Source organism: Necator americanus, chromosome III (assembly GCF_031761385.1).
Source record: "Necator americanus strain Aroian chromosome III, whole genome shotgun sequence".
Classification (NCBI taxonomy): domain Eukaryota; kingdom Metazoa; phylum Nematoda; class Chromadorea; order Rhabditida; family Ancylostomatidae; genus Necator; species Necator americanus.
In genome coordinates this window covers 36,421,289-36,437,926 of record NC_087373.1, presented here as the reverse complement: position 1 = coordinate 36,437,926, position 16,638 = coordinate 36,421,289, and the positions used below count along the sequence as shown (strand labels likewise).

Sequence of the window (16,638 nt, the reverse complement as noted above, 5' to 3'; positions counted from 1 at the left end):
TACCATTCTTCTTAGACGGAGTATTCAATGGGATCGGTTTTCAAATGTTCTTGACTGATTACATATAGAAGATAAGAACTAATGTACAACTACAAAGTGAGCAATTTCTCCATGTAAGTGAGTATGAACCGATTCATACACCGTGAATCTAGCTAAAACAAACAATAATAACCGAAGAACAATCAGTATCAAGACCGGGTGAGTAATCAGTTTACAAATCAATAGCACGAGCAGATATCGAATAAAGAGATCAAACAAAGTGCATTTTCAGCCATCCGCGAGTCCCACTGCACTGTCACTGGATTGAATTTCAAAGCGATCGATCAAATTGCGAAGAAGGCGATAGGAGAGCGCCCCATCCGGACATGTGGATGCACCCTGCAACATGCACGTGCAAACATATACAACCTATAAGTCACAAGAAGTAATTTTAAAAAAAGTGACGTCTGAGAAGATAGAAACATTGTAAAGGTTGTGCAACTGAACTACAAAGTTCTGGAGGAACTTTAACATGTGTTTTTCTCACCATATCTCGTTTCAACCGACGGAACATTTCCATGAGTTGTTCATTCAGTTCTGGTGTGATCTTATTAGTCAGTAAAGGACATAGAGTCGTGTCAAGCATTGCAATCACGACACATTTCTGTTTATTGTCCTAAAAAATACTCTTGCTGACAGATTTAAAGGCAGGTTACTTGATCGAAAGGTGTGAGATAAGAGTATTAATGATAAATGTATTAATGATAGAGGTGGTAACCGCATCAATCACGTTTAACCCGGAACAGTTCTATGCTTTTATTATTATAGTCGGAATCCTCACAAAATCCAGGAAGTAAGCAGTTCCCATTGATTGAATAATCAAAATCTTGGCTAAATCATCAATCATTAGGTCATCCACAAGTTCTCTGCCCCCCCCCCCCCCCCCCCCCAAAAAAAAAAAAAAAGGAGAAAATTCTGTCGGCTTCTCCTCAGACTCAAATTCTTATTTTTTGTTGCTTCACTTTTCAAATTCACCCTTCAAATAATCTGTATTAGTAAACAAATGTTTTATTGATAAAAGCAACTAGAAATTTGCTATTGCAAGAAAATGGCCAAGTTTGTTCGAAATTCCTTCTTACATTTTGAACAAATGAACATTTTGAACTCACATTTTCGTAAAGATCCATAACATCCTCAAAAACGTCAACAACCACTTCCAGATGAGCATTGACAAAATCCTTCTCTGAAAGTTTGTCCTAAAAATGGACCATTCCTAGCAGTCTGCACTGGAGATTCAAGCTGTATATAGTCGGGTCAAAACGACATGAAGCTCAGCGCAAATGCGTAAGCGGTTGCGCTCGGAGCGGCGCTGTAGAGATGGCGGTTAGAATCGATGTGGGATAATCCCAAACTGCTGGGTGGTACTAGTAAGGGTCCCCCTCGATCCCAACCGCTACGCTCCGCGCCGCTTCGAGCGCAACCGCTTATGCAGCTGCATCGTGCTTCATGTCTTTTTGACCCTATTGTGCTTACCAAGTTAGCAGGCTCACATTCTGCTCTTTCAGAGAGATGAATAAGCAAAGAGCTGAATAATGATAGACAACATGACGGATCAAGAAACGAAAGGCGAACGCAATCATGGCATAGTTTCAAATTCGGGAGATCATCTGAAACAACTCGAAATAAATTCACCAAACACATCAATAATTCAACCAATCTAGTTGACCTTACCTGAAATTAGCGAGAAAATGTTAGAGAATTCGACTAAGGTTGCCCTTGTGGTTAGCGAGGAAGCGTTAAGAATCTTAACACGTCCTTATCCAAAATAATCGTACCGTACCAAGGAGAAACTAGTGAACCAACATTTTCAATAGCTAAACTCGCTTTATGATGCATAGTACAACACGAGTTCTTGTCTAGAATTAGGCGGCATATGACGAATATGAGTATCGAACGGTCGACTGGAGATTGGGAGCGTAGATCGCACACAGACAGTAACTCGAGAACACGGCAAACCTTAAAATCAAGCTCTGAAATGCACTCGATGTATCTACAGGTGCATAAATTTCGCCAGGAAGCACTAAGCTGAGAAATTTAAGAGATTATGCGATTATTTTTAGTGTATAGTCGTCATGATTTGCATCAGTTTGCATTAATCACTAAACGGATTCAAACTTTATCAAACCTGCAATACAGCCAGTTCGGTACGCTCGCTTTCAGGTACTGTAGGCAGCTTCCTTTGTTCTAATCGCTCACGAATATAACTTTCCGCGTGAGGGAAAACTTCACCCCCTGGTACGACATCTCTAATTGAGCACTGAGCAGCATGACATAACCAAGCAAGACACTATAAATGAGCGACTATTGCGAAAACTTAATTTTTCTAAAAAAAAAAAGCATCTTAAAATCTCACAACATGCATGGCAGGACCAACTCCGCTATGTTCTGATCTGGTGCTTCTTCTTGCTTGAACGACACCTCTCAAACACCGTTCAAACACATCTAAAATGAAGGCTACGGCTAATACAAAGGTTTCTATTGAGAAAATAATGATACCATTCATGAGATAGCCCTTGGAGCCTAACAACGCTAAATCCATGGAACATAAGCGCCCGCACAAAAGTGAGAGACCATCCGCATCCGTCAAAGCATAATCTTCAAAAGAAAGCAATGCACTTCGAAAAAAATTATGGCGAAATTCGATATCGTTAATTGAAACATACGTTCGGGTGTGGTGCAAAAAATGTTTAATTTCTCCCTTTTCCCATCAACAGTAACTTTATCGTTGGAAATTGTCTTGAACGCATCACTAGCCATAAAATCTTTGGCAGACTTTATCGTTCTCCTAATATTTCGACAACCGTAAGGAGAGTCTCGATCGGAAGTTCTGCAAGGACTTGTTAAAATTAGAAAAATAAACTGGAAATAGGCGCTTTTAAACTCATAACTCTCTCAATATTTTTGCGAGAATCTCCGGTAGATGAACGTTCTGGAAAGGAAGGAATGTGATGCAAAGATATTTCTAGAAGCGTGAAAAACAAAGGACGGAGGAAGGAATCTGAGGACAGAAAAACAAGCATAAGAGAGGTTCCAATATGTAGATCCTGAACAATTTATTAAGCACAACACATAGACCTTCTGCTCTAATTTTCGTGAATTTCACGAGGAAATTTCATCTTTGTAGAAGGAAGAGAAGCTAATGGTGATTGACCCGAAAACGACTTCAAAAAGATTCACAAATACTATCTTAAAATAAGACGCTTTGACCGGGCTAGAGAATATGAGACAGCTCCACTGATAAAGTTGGGGATCTTCAACACGGATGCAAGGAAATATGTAAGAGATGAAGTAGGGGAAAAATGTAGTTGGGGGGCACTCAGTGGCGCCCTTATTTCCCGCCGCTTTTCACCACTTTTTTACTTGCTTACTTTTTTCTCCTAGTAACTTTAGTTTACATGTCATAGATCCTCTAAGACTAATGCTTAGGCCTTAGGTACACGATTGATTTGATTATTTACTTCGAGAAATAAGGGCGCCACTGAGTGCAGAAGCATCAAAACACTGTGAGGTCACAAAATTCAAAGTCAAAGTCCTAGACTCTAGAGCACTCCAGTTCAAGAAATAATGATGAGTTATTAGTAGCCGAACACTAACACTATATGGCATACCCCGGTTGCGACTCATCCAATGTAGCGTTGAATACGAAACTGTCTCTGCTATCTTCTAGCAATGACAAATTCTCCAGATCCTCCTCAAATACTGCCTGATTGAACTCAGCCGCTTGAGCATTTTTAAGGATATCCTCCACCTCAGTGGACATTTTCGTCTTAGCCTGAACAATATGCTAATCCACAAACTAATACTAATTACCGATACGTCTAGGTATCTGCGTCGTACACATTGGTAAGATATAATCCTTCAGATATCACAATTTATGAACCATAAGCAATGGATATAACAAAGACTTTCAAACAATAACAACAAACAGATAGACAACGAGAAATTTTACAGCGCCGAACGACTACCATCGTCACGGATTGCATCCACTATGTCTTGATGTCGCCGTTCTGCCAAAGCAGACATAGTAGAAAGAAATTGGTCGTCTCTGATAACACCACGAGTTCGCATAAAGAGCACATTTTTTCCATCTACCACCATAAAAACTTTTGCAGCACAATATTGTACAAGCTCTTGCGGTGGATCCACGAGTATCTGGAATACTAGGAACTGTTATTTCGTCTACAAACCAAGCCCACAGAGAATACCAAGAAAAAAGATGGCAAGCATAACTGATTCGTATCATTCTACCTTATCCTGCTTCGAATTCCGGAAGATATGGAAACTGACCGCAAACGGGAGCGTTGCCAAGTTTAGTGGTGTTGTCTGAATAGATTTTGAATATGTAAGAGAAGGGTTGTGTATATATGAGAGCACCACACCTCTTCTAAAACAGAGATTTCGTCCCGTTGAATGGGAGACTCATCTTCTTTCGCATGCGCTAATTTAACGGCTGGTAATCGAACATTTGATAAAGCAGCTGAAGTAGCACAAACAACCGCTTCAGGGATGGAACCATCAGAATTCAAAATCTGTAAAGAACATCTATGTAGATGTAGCAATAACACAGTGGATGTATGAAATTCTAGTTCTCAAAAAAAACATGGTTCCAAGAGTTCTTTAGTTTGTGCATAGCATGAAAAAAAAAGAAATAGAAAAACAAGAGCAAGAGGGTTTTTGAGTGCTGGAAGAAAACCAACGAAAGCAAACGGGTCCGACAACAGAAAGTGACGAAGGTGAGCCCAGAATTCGAGAAATGGATGTGTTTTTCAAATGTGAGGTCATAAAAATAGAAAGATAGAGCTTTACTTCCCGGCAAAAGAAAATCTGCTTTAAAGGCATTACTCCACGAATCTGAGGTGGTACGGATTTTAAGTGGAGTATTCGTATACGGCATAGTAGATTATGGGGAGGAGAGTGATTCCGTCCATTTCTTCCTAATTGCCGCAAAAAACGTCCTGGAAGATACGTTCTGGCGCACTTTCTTCTACAAGGAGTTGAACTGGAGCGCGCCAGCCTTGCGAGTCTTCTGGGCCGTTTTTTGCGGCAATCAGCAAGAAATGGACGGAATCACCGTCCATTTCTTGCTGATTGCCGCAAAAACCTTTCCATTTCTTAGCTAGCAAAGGATAGCGAAAGGAGGATCACCGTGTCTCCTTTTATCTATTCTTTTTATATTTATAGGCGGCGCCGGATGTGTTCGTATAGTCAGGTCAAAACGACATGAAGCACAGTGCATCTGAGTACGCGCTCGAAACGGCGCGGTTGAAACAGCAGTTGGAATCGAGGCGGGACCATCGGGAAATGAAGCGAAGGGTGGTGCTAGCAAGGGTCCCAGCACGATCCTAACCGCTACGTCTCACAGCGCAGCTGCACCTTGCTTCATGTCGTTTTGACCCGACTATACCCATACTATGAAGTCAAGAACAATACAAGTAGCTACAGCAAAACATCAAAAATGAGTGTCGAACTATTCAAGCGGACCTGAATGTGAAGTTTGAGTTCCCATGTCATTGGAATAGAGTCCTCAGTTCCTTTCACTTCGAAGGCAGAACGCGGAAAGATCGCTTTATTAGCGAATAATCTGTTTAAAATGTCTGTGATGTCGTTAATCTCCATCTAAACATAGCATCATGGGGTTTCGCTTCAGAAACAGTGCTGCCAAAGAAAAAACTGAAGTTTATACCTAGGATACCTGGGAAACTGATGAACACGCTTCGATTTCCAGAGTCATAAGCGGTCCATCGTGGACAAGTGCCAATGAGGCTTGAACACTGCATGAGACGGCAACACCTCCTTGTCGGATCAGAGCTGATCCAACACCTCCCCAATCACCTAACTACAAAACTAAATGAGGAAGTTAGGTCAATATTATGGTACAAGGAAAGTTCGCTCACCTTAAAAGAAAGTGGTGTAAAAGCAGAAATTGATCGACCATCGGGATAAATTCCTTCCTTTATGAATTGATCATAGAATTCCAACGGTAAACACTTTTTGAACCATTCCGCTCCCATAGTTGTTCCTTTAAAGAAGAAAAAGTGAATAAGGACAACTAGGAGGAAGATGTGAAATAGAACAACACGGGGGTAAAGTGTCGTTGGGCGGGGGGATCAGTGGTGAAATAAGGGCGCCACTAAGTACACCCCTCCCCCCAACGACATTTTCGCTCAACACGGTCTCATCGATTACATTTCTTGTTGCTGAGTGATTTATCATTGGTATTTGGCCTAACTAACCTCACGTTATCAGATCACTTGAAAAAATCACGAGGATTTTTTTGTTGGTATTTGTGCAGTCCTTTGTCCTTTACAAATTCAAAGTTATTTGGAATTTAGGGAATTGTAATTCCAAAAGCTCTTGAGACCTTCATCGAAAGCAATAGAAGAGAACTTCATAATCCGCTCCATTTCGCTTCCGCTACGATGAAAACTTCATATTCGCATCTTTGCGGATCTTATGGAAGTGATTAGGATTTGATAAGCTACGGAAACAAATGTTTAGTCCACTATATCCATCCATTTCAAGGAATTCTGTCCTATGCAATAAACTTATTCTTCATCTTGCTTCAGTCATATGTAGATTAAGTTGCGATTTTCAAGTTGAGAAAAGTATGAGAAGTGCTTCGACCCGTTGTTTATTTAGTTTCAGAGCGAAAGTGTCAGAAAATAGAAAAGAAAAGAAAATAAAAGAAAAAGAGACGCAGGTAAAGAAACTATCAGCAATGACTATCGGAGATGTTCTAGAAGTTTCAACGTAGGAATACTAAAAAATGGAAATCAATAGATAATGTAAGCAAAGCAAATTGAAAAAATTCGTGAAAAGCATTCCTTAGATGTCCTCCACATATTTCCTCAACGTGCCCTAAGATAGATGAGCCCCTAATTATCGAAGAACACAAATGATGGGTTATCCCAGGTGCTCGCTAAAGTTTACTAGTAAGAATCACTCCTGAAGAATAGATTTGATGTTTTCGCTGGCTTAAATCCAAAGCGGTTAATTAACAAGTCCGTAATCGCGTAGAAATCCATGAAGTTCACGCCTCAGTGATCGGGGATCACTTGGGTGTCAGCTGCAGTGTATAGCAGGAGAGTATAGCTTGCCTGCCAGGATTTCCTGGTTCCTTCAGCACTTCTGCACGGATTCCTTTTTGTTCGTTAGTGATTTTAGATGTTAGTAGGCAAATTTTAGATGCAATTTATCATATCGTGTACTATTTATTGATTTGATTGTGGTTCGCTCCGGTTCTACTGTTCGTGGTGTTCCTATGAACATTTTACATATCTCGGTTACTTTCCAGCGTGTCACACTAGCGTACAGAAACATGCGCTCACGGACTGGCTCCGGTGTCCGACTGGATCGGATCCTTTTCATGGTAGATCAAACCATATGCACCTATCAGAATGCTATTACGGCACTATTCCCCAACAAAAAGGAGTTCCCAGGTAGCTTTGCATCGTCGACATCAGTCAGTGACATCTTTCCTGCCTCTATCGATCTTTAACATTGCAAAGAAAAAAGAAAAGGAAAAAGGAATAGTGACAAGAAGATTTTGGGAAAATGGTTTAGTTGGGGACACTTAGTGGCGCCCTTATTTCTCGATGCTTCAACTTATTTTTTTTCCTTAGTAACTTTAGCTTACATGTCAGTTTGTTTTCTGTTTGATGTTTCCTACCGTAATCTGGTTACAGATCATTCATGGGTTCGTGACAATGTCTATGTGATCCACTCGCTTTGGGCCTTATACCGGGCATATATGAAATGTGCCGAATTCGACGAAGACCTCACAAAAGCTAACGAACTAGGCTTCACCTGGTGAGTGCCCTATAACTCGCTTCCGTGCCCGTGTCAATTTTTCCGAGTATCTTACAGTGTTAAAATGATGCAGTCATTATTGGAATGTATGATGCGTCAAGCGGATAAGGTAGAGATGTTCAAGAAGTTCCAACGGCCAGCCGATTCGCTTCATGCGAAATATTCTGTATCCACGAAAAATTCGGTGCGTTCTATCGCTTACTTCTATCCCCTATCTAGCAGTAGCTATTTCATCCATTCTATTATTGTTATTGTTATTATTATTATTCTATTCTTTTCTGTCCCATTTATTCTTATTCTATTTTAGGTGTGTGGTGATACAGAATGGGGACACCTTCAGATAGATGCAACGTCGTTATTTCTCCTTACACTCGCTCAAATAACTGCTTCAGGTTCGGTTATGAATTCGTTGTTTTAATTTTATGATGTGTGACTTAGCAGCAATGTTTGTTCTAGTTACTGATTGACATTTTTCGGCTCTACGTTTGTTTAAGTCACGTGGAAGTCACATGAAGTGCTGCATGTGGGGCTTTGCTGCATTTCATGTGACGTATTAAAGCCACCAAGTTATGCGAAACGTCGGAAAAAGTATCGTTTGCAGAGAAACAGTTTAAAACGTTCGTATTGAAGTATTTACGCCAAAAAATCATAATTTTTGAAATTCTGAAGTGGCTTACTCGTCAACGGTTTTTTTTTTCATCTATTTGCTCAGAAAACCACTCCAATTCTTTTTTTCTTAAAGGCCTCCAAGTCGTGCGAAACATCGACGAAGTAGCGTTCATTCAAAACCTAGTTTACTACATTGAAACTGGCTACCGTACACCCGTGAGTATTTGCTATAGGATTACATAAATCATTTTCTTCTAACGAACAAATTCTTTTCTAGGACTTTGGAATTTGGGAGAGAGGTGACAAAACAAATCAAGGTATTAGGGAACTTAACGCCAGTTCCATTGGCATGGTAAAGGCAGCGTTACAGGTGTTGAAAGATTTTTCTTTGCATGGTCATAAAATACCTTTTCGTCTATTGCTTTTTTTCTCTTCGTCTAGGCTTTGAACGATGTCGGCGACCTTTTCGGAGATGGATCACGAAGATCAGCCATCCACGTTCTACCTGATGAAATCGAACAATGTTCTGCTGTTCTTAGCAGTATGTTGCCAAGGGAGTCGTTCAGTAAAGTTGGTATAAAAATTGAGTAGGAAAAGAGAAAATTGCTCTGCACTGTTCGCCTTTCTTTAGGAAACTGATGCTGCACTAATGACCATTATTTCGTATCCTGGGTTTGCTGTCGAAGATCAGGAATTGGTTGATCGTACGCGAGATACGATCACTTCGATGTTATTGGGAAAATATGGGTGTCGGCGGTTCCTACGTGATGGCTACAAGACTGCGTTAGAGGTGCGGTACTTCATTGTTATTGTTTCTTACACTTTTCCTTTTTTTTTCTTGGTTTCCTGGTGCGCTTGCTTTCCTCGACACTCTAAAGTATTTTCTGTTCTTATACTTTCTTCCGATATAGATTAAAGTTCTTGTGAAGAATATCTAGGCGACAACCTCGATCTAATCCTCATTCGTTGTTCTAGGATCCGTACCGACTTTATTACAACAAGTCCGAACTACAGCAGTTTGAAAATATTGAGTGCGAATGGCCATTATTCCTTTGTTTTTTGATGTTGGACGCCATGTACAACAAAAATGATGAGGCAGTTGAGGATTACTGGCAACAGTTAGAGAGTGTGAGCAAACAGTCGTTGGTTTTTGTTCTTTGTTCAACACCGAAGTGATGACCTTTCAGATAGTGGTTCTATCTGAGAAAGGATTCCGACTTATTCCTGAACTTTACAAAGTTGAAAGAGAACATGTGGCAGGTGAAAAAAGCGAACGAGGATCACAACCGAGAGTTCCATCAGGTGCAACGTGAGTTTTCCGTTTTGGAACAGTTTTCTCTTTGAACATTACTGTATTTTTTATTGTGAAAAAGGATTCAGGGACTATTTTTACCACCATTCGATGGTGAAATTGAATGCTAATTTTTCTTTCGATTTGAGTTCTATCCAGTGATCGAATTGAGTGCTATTTTTTTATCGATCTGAGTTCAATTTCATATGTAGAGTATCTCACAGAGTAGCCTTCTCCATGCACGCCATGTATGATTTCATTAGTTTTCGTGTTCTCCGCCTGCGGTAGTGAATAGCTTAAGTATACATCTACCATCTGTTAAGTTTCACTGCAGCGCAGTAAGCGCCGAGACCAGTAGTTCTTAGATGTTCCACACACATGTGCTTCATCGTCAACACCTACCTACCCCACTTTTATAAAATTAGAGTTCTTCTCCGATGACAACGTTACAGGCCACATCTATGGGCACAATCGCTGTATGTCATTTGCTGTCTTCTATACGAAGGATTCTTAACACCTGCTGAACTCGATCCACTTAGTAGAAGACTGTCATCTCACGAGAAGCGTCCACCTTGTGAAGTTCAAGGTAATTTATGCTCCTCTTGACTGCGTGGAGAAAAACAAATTATTTCCTTGCAAACTTCTGAACATTCAGCAAATTCTACTATTTTAGTTACTATTTTGGCAGCAACTAGAGAAGTTCAAAGGGAACTGCGACTAAATGGGATTGAGGTACAACTTATAGATGAAGTTGATCCAGTTTTCACAATTCTTCCTGCATCATCTTTGGCGGAGATACATTCAAGGTGATCAGAATACTTTGGCTGGATACAGTTTTGTCCTGTGCAAATTGATCTTTTAGGATTGGACAGTCTAAAAAACTTAATTTGAGCGGACGACCTTTGGATAGGGATGTTGGATTGCTGAGCACAAGTCGTCTATACCAGATAGGACAGAAATTCGTAATTTTTACTCCTCAGGTGGGTTGTTCTCTCAAAGATGAAAATTTGCTCTACGTAGCTACATTCTTTTCCAATTTGTAGTTCATGGATAGTCGTCGTTCTCATCTAATGTACGATATTCGAATATTGATGGATGAATGGAGTTCGGAGCTACAGTATATATACGCGTCATGGAATTCTGTCAGTATAAGTGGACGACCGTTGGTGGTCCTTGTTGTCAGCGGTGATATGCTCACGACGGTGAGAAATTCAGGAAATTTTACCTTTGATACTATCTTGAGGCGGGTAAAAAAGTTTTTTTTTTCAATGTTTAAGTAGGGGGTAGTAATTCTCAGACTCTTAACAACTATCATATTAAATTCTCAATTGCTATTCTTGCTATCGGTCATTTTATTATGGAATTCTCGTGATTTTTCAAATCTCTCAATGAGTATTCATTTTTATTTGAACTTTGGTGGATTTTTGATGGCCATCAGTGTTCTCGCTTTTGAATTCGCCATGAGCTGTACATTTGCTTTAATGTTACATCAATTAGTGAATCTTTTTTTCCTCACTTTAATTACTCCCGATTTTATTTTTAGGACGGTTTATCGAATTTTTCGAACATTTCTCTCAATCGATTTATGAAATCTACTGTGTTAGGAACTATCAAGAAGATCAATACAGGATATCTAGGTGGCGCAAGGCGAGTCATGTTCATTTCAAGACCGAAAACATGCTTACCTCATGTTTTATCTCTTAACATATTCCCCCGTGTTTTCAGGATAGTCATGAAAAATTTATCCGATTTTTTTCGTACCACTGCTGTCAGCAAGTTGGAGTTCACCGATGAAACAGGCGACTTGCTTCTTGGTGATCATGAAACAAAGATTCAATTCTCTCTTCCTAGTGACGTTAACATGAACGATAAGCTCAGTAAGTGCTTGTTGTGGTATTTCATAGTCAATAGTCTATGTTTGTTAGTAACAATGTATAGATATGTCCTTCTCACCAAAAGGCACATTGCGCCGTGGTGAATCTGTAAGAGATCGCAATTCGTATAATATTATCCACAAGACTTCTATGCGTCATCGATCTATTGCACTCGATAGCAACGATAGTGGTTAGTTTGTTTTTGGGCATTTCCCTTAATGTTTTGGATATTTTTGGTTTTTCTTTCATCACAAGTGTTCATAAATTCACCTTTCGAGATCCTAAAAGGTCAATCATCCGCGTTATTCGTCACTAATACATGTGATCGGGTTTGTTACCTCGTGTAAATTACCATCTGTCGTTCCCTTGAAAATAGGCGGCTGGCAAATATATCCTATATGAAATTATTGTCTCTGAGTGGCACACAATAAATCCCTTTTTAATCTTCTCTCTTGTTTTCAGTTTGACCGGATTTCTATTTTCAGACCTTGTTCAGCTGCGACTCGCTTACAAATCCAACACTCTTGATGTTCCCGCTGGGAGCGCAAGAGGTTAGTTCTGCAGATATGCGGATAATACACATGGGATCATCCAACACTGTTCCAGGGGTAAGCCCAAGTAGCTCTACAAGAGGAGCAGAAAACAACGCAATCCAATCGAGAAACATGTTAAAAACTATTAGTAGGAACGCCGATTTGGATGCGAAGTAGGTTGAATTTGAGTTACGGAGGAGTTGTTCCACTTGAGTTCTTTTTTCGTTGAATTTTTAGCTTATCGAGCCGAAAGGATGTTACACTTTCGCAAATGAATGCGATGAAGGTTGATGATTTGGTGGAAATGTTGTTAGAGACGACCGTACTCGAGGAACAAGCATCAATTGTACATTGTTTATGGATGAAACAGTGAGTTGTATCTTGTAGGATGTAACAGTTGTTGTTTATTATTTAGTACCGTGCAACTATCTTAGGATTTGCTTTCTTAAAGTCAGCCGGACCTGAAGTTGTTATAATCCTTTATTTGTGACTAACGTTTCGGCGAGATCACCTTCATCATCAGAGCACGGATGGGTGAAAACGAACGTGATTTATCCGCTCAAACGCCCGGTCCACCCAACAAAGATTAATTTAGTTCCTACGACAAAACGAAGTTGATAATGTTACTTTTGATGACATCTAGTTTCGCGACAGGAACTAGCTATCTCTTTATTGATTCATTTAGATGTTTTAATAGAGTACAGATATAGGACAGAAACGATATTTCGCTAGCGACGCACAGAGCGCTGACCAAACCCGTTTTGTAAAGTAGGTCCTGCGATGACGTCTCAAATGTCCGGATCCGTATGACTTACTTGACTTAATCGGCGGGCTGATGTCATCGCCTGACGCGATTACCCGCATCTTCGCCGAGGTGTGCCGACCTTGAACATAGCTCTGCCCAACCTTCTCGATCTTCTGCGAGAACTTGCACAGAATTAATCCATTCGTCGCTATTCCATATTCTGCGAAACCTTACGTCTCGCCTGAACTGCCTATCCACGCCGAGTGTCCTCAGGTCCTCTTTCACCACCTCAGCCCAGAACTTCCGTTTTCGGCCAGGTGACTTCTTCCAGCTCGAACCCGACGAACTCCTCAGAACTCGTTGAACAAGGCGATCTGCCGGTTTCCTCAATATACGATCAAAAAAGCGAAGACGATTTACTTTAGCCGCTTTCGAAGGCGGTGCAAGATGTTGATATCTTCCACGTGTCATCCGCCGGTATACCACATCAATTTCTGCGTAAAAATCATCATTGTGGCATACCCTAGGCCAGAAGTAGCCAAGTAGCCGTCTAACCAGCTTTCGTTCCGTGCAATCAAGCCTCTCCATAACCGTTGATGGTGCTGCCCAAGTCTCCGGGGCGAATTGCGGATAGGTAGACTCGCAGTTTGACTTCGTTGGTGATGGGGGTCGACTACAGGCATTTCGTTAAGGAGTTAGAGAAGAGAAGTAGAGGGGTGACTGAGATGAACAGAACCAGATGCAAATTAATATTCGCTGTTAAACTGGTTTGTTTAGGCGATTCAACTTTCTACACACACACCGCTTTAGTAAAAATAATAGTTTTTATAATATATACCGTATTGCAGCGGACCAGAGTACAACACTAGTCTAAATGGTCAATATGTCACAGTAAAAATGCTCATGGAAGAGGTGTATACGAAGGTATTCGAAAGTATTTTCAAACGTTATTTTGAAGTGAATGAGTCAAAAAAGTATTCTTTAGTCGTGCGAAGGTCGTATGTGGGCTTTGGTACGATTAACAGCTGGGTTGTTGGACAAGCGCTTGGAGGAGCTAGGAAAGGCAGTTACGCATCTTCTTGTGCGACAAAAACAGATCACTGTGCGTATGTGTACTCTCTAGTATCATAGGCTAGTAGTAATTGGATAATTTTCTTAGGTTGGAATGCCCTCAAAGAAGGAAGAAGCGATAACGAGCCCGAAAACTAATGAAGAATTGAAGGAAATCATGCACCGCGCTTATTCAGATGATCCGAATGCTTTCATGCTTAGTCAGGTACTAAGGAGATCCATGTTTCCGAATTATTGTTTATTATTTCCATATTTTCAATAAAATTACTATATCTTTCTTTTCTCCAAGGAAATTATCGTTGCGTTGGGTTCGCTTGTTCGAACAGAGCCCAAACTATTCGTGGAGATGTTCCGCCTCAGAATTGGCCTGATTATTCAGGTATTGACTATTTTAAAAGATGCTATCGGTAACTTTTTCGGAAAAAAGACTCTTTTTACATTGTTCCACTTTGAAGGTGCTTGCTTCGGAATTAGCGCGTATCAAAAAACTCTCAGCGGTGGATGCTGCTGAGAATTTGATGACGATTAGCCCTTTTGAGCTGAAATCGATGCTTTTCTCGTTGCTGAGCGGACGACTGCTTGAAGAGTTAGTGGATTTAAGTGTCTGATGTTGTAATAGTGACAATTACGATTAATTTGCTTTTTCTAAGGTTTGTGGATGATGGTGAAGCTGCAAAGGAAACACGTACCGGTATAGGAAGCTTCAGACGTCACATTGAGGAAAGAAAAGTAAGCTAGTTTTTTTTTTATATTTAGAGATGTTGAAGCACAGTTGCTTCGTGTTGTACTGTAATTTGTAAGAAATTTTTATCTCTGAAATCCTTTCATATTTTCCTCTTTCTTTTAGTCGGTGCGTAAGTCAACACGCAGCGTGAGCGGTGACGTACCACCACCAATACCTGAATGTACAGCGAATGAAGAAGAGGATGAACTTTCGGAAGATGATTTTCAATTCGGAATCTGGTTGCGACATCGGCGAATTGACGGGGCACTTAACAGAGTTCCGAATAATTTCTATGCTGTGAGTTTGCTCTTTTTCTTTCTAAAGATTATTAGAAGTTTGTTTTTGTTGCAGTCGCTTTGGGATACCGTCAACCGTCTACCTCACGGGGTTCGAATTAATGACACTATACTACATTGGGGATTGACGCAAGAAATGACACGACGTGAAATGAAATTTGCTTTGGAAGTGGAGCAAGCGCTGAATCGAATTGCTGAACCAGAGTATCGGGAAATGGTGGGAAATCCGCTATTTTTTCTTCTATAGATTTTTTAATCTCTGAAATCTGGTTTTTTCAAAGGTGGTTGAAGCGTTATGGTTGCTGGGCAGACTGGATAAACTTGTACAAAGTGAGGAACCAAATATTCCTAGAGATCGGCCACTAGATGTCGATGCCCTTCTCAGAGCAGCAAATGCTCTTTTTGTCCAGCACAATGTGAGTATTTCAGTCATTTACGTTGGTGTAAAATTGTTCTTTCAAAGTTTTCACTTACGTTTATGTTTACTTCGAGCAGAGTTGTTTGAAAGCTCGCCAAATTGTTTTCAGCGCGAAATGGGTACCATTGTTCTGGAGTGTTGCGCCTCCGGGAAGCAATGCGATGGTGCTCGAGGACTTTGTCGCCATCTCTACGATTCGGCTCCAGCAGGAGAGTATGGTACTAGTCATTACATCATCAAGGCAATGATCAATTTGTTCACATGAGTTGCTCAAGATTAAAAAAAAACAAATGTGGGAAGCTCATTTTATTACTGTACCTTCATGACAACGATTACGAGTCAAGCGCCATCGATGCAGTTCTTTTTTTTTATTCATTATAGTCAGTTTATTCTTGCCAGCAAGTTGTTATCAATAGGTATATAACAAATGATGGGTTCGATGTTTTTCATTTTGTCATTTCTTGCTCAAAATCGATGTATTTATTGCGATTTTTTCCTGCACCGAATATGGTCCTGCTGGGAAATCGCTTAGTTGACCGGTGTTGTAAGCTTTAGTTTGATTATAGAGTTAGAAATGCTCTCTACACTCCTTTTTTTTGTACGCATTTATTACTACTGTAGACACTAGTCGTATTTTTATTTTGATATATATATTTTTTGGCATTTTCTGAAGGAACTCCCTCACAAGTTCTGCGTCGCATGACAGCAGAACTGTCTTACAAGTTCAAATCTTTTTTACTTTGTAATTAGCAAATTCTAGTCGTATTGGTGCTGTGCTTGGTGCTGGTGCTCCATAGGATGTAGAGAATGTAGATAAGAGCATGTATATTTTCTTTGTTAGTTTATTGAATAAAAATACGTTAGCATTGTCGCCACATTTTATTCTCAGATTTATTAATTGTTTTAATCCATGTTGTTGTAATGCAGCGCGATATTCGCGGTGAGTTTTTCTAGTCGCCCAGTACTTTCTGGCACAGGGCAAGATAAGTGCGGAACTTTCGATGAAGGGGCATTACGTAAACAAATAAGTCAATGAGAAAAAGAAAATCATTCATCATCTGATAAACAGTTGTTGTATCCATGTGTCTCGTTGCAATATCCATATAGTAGTCATCGAAGCGGTCAGCGCTGCAATGATGCAAAGCGCTGTTCAGTAATTTTGACTATCTAGCCTTATGTACGTGTAAAAAACGCGGTATTGAGCACATTTTAGTCGTCAGTTCGAAAAC

At 40.2% G+C, this 16,638-nt stretch overlaps 2 protein-coding genes across 4 annotated transcripts; one reads left to right on the top strand and one right to left on the bottom strand.

Annotated features, from left to right (window-relative positions):
• Positions 1 to 267: 267 nt before the first annotated feature.
• On the bottom strand, positions 268 to 6,050 carry RB195_012091 (uncharacterized protein; the record flags this gene model as incomplete). 3 transcript variants are annotated; one of them, XM_064193787.1, is made up of 17 exons in its annotated part: positions 268 to 378; positions 527 to 655; positions 1,149 to 1,235; positions 1,513 to 1,646; positions 1,711 to 1,783; positions 1,843 to 1,995; positions 2,165 to 2,326; positions 2,393 to 2,481; positions 2,536 to 2,634; positions 2,703 to 2,866; positions 3,648 to 3,811; positions 4,027 to 4,191; positions 4,288 to 4,362; positions 4,419 to 4,568; positions 5,521 to 5,655; positions 5,732 to 5,875; positions 5,934 to 6,050. In XM_064193787.1, 17 exons carry the CDS (start codon positions 6,048 to 6,050, stop codon positions 268 to 270), a joined length of 2,151 nt encoding a protein of 716 aa, XP_064051368.1. The 3 variants fall into 3 exon arrangements, with proteins under 3 accessions (XP_064051368.1, XP_064051370.1, XP_064051369.1); XM_064193786.1 differs by lacking the exons at positions 4,027 to 4,191; positions 4,288 to 4,362; positions 4,419 to 4,568; ... (1 more) ...; positions 5,732 to 5,875; positions 5,934 to 6,050 and having other exon boundaries at positions 3,648 to 3,799; XM_064193785.1 differs by lacking the exons at positions 268 to 378; positions 527 to 655; positions 1,149 to 1,235; ... (6 more) ...; positions 2,703 to 2,866; positions 3,648 to 3,811 and having other exon boundaries at positions 3,985 to 4,191.
• Positions 6,051 to 7,357: 1,307 nt separating this feature from the next.
• Positions 7,358 to 15,674, top strand: RB195_012090 (uncharacterized protein; the record flags this gene model as incomplete). The annotated part of the gene is made up of 30 exons (XM_064193784.1): positions 7,358 to 7,478; positions 7,725 to 7,848; positions 7,906 to 8,032; positions 8,156 to 8,240; positions 8,591 to 8,673; positions 8,735 to 8,827; positions 8,899 to 9,027; positions 9,089 to 9,247; positions 9,433 to 9,585; positions 9,645 to 9,766; positions 10,201 to 10,334; positions 10,422 to 10,554; positions 10,611 to 10,728; positions 10,792 to 10,950; positions 11,292 to 11,395; positions 11,474 to 11,625; positions 11,687 to 11,812; positions 12,108 to 12,173; positions 12,229 to 12,328; positions 12,393 to 12,524; positions 13,749 to 13,824; positions 13,886 to 14,002; positions 14,060 to 14,176; positions 14,261 to 14,350; positions 14,427 to 14,557; positions 14,622 to 14,700; positions 14,819 to 14,992; positions 15,047 to 15,208; positions 15,273 to 15,407; positions 15,519 to 15,674. The coding sequence occupies 30 exons, from the start codon at positions 7,358 to 7,360 to the stop codon at positions 15,672 to 15,674; spliced, it is 3,657 nt and encodes a 1,218-aa protein (XP_064051367.1).
• Positions 15,675 to 16,638: the final 964 nt, after the last annotated feature.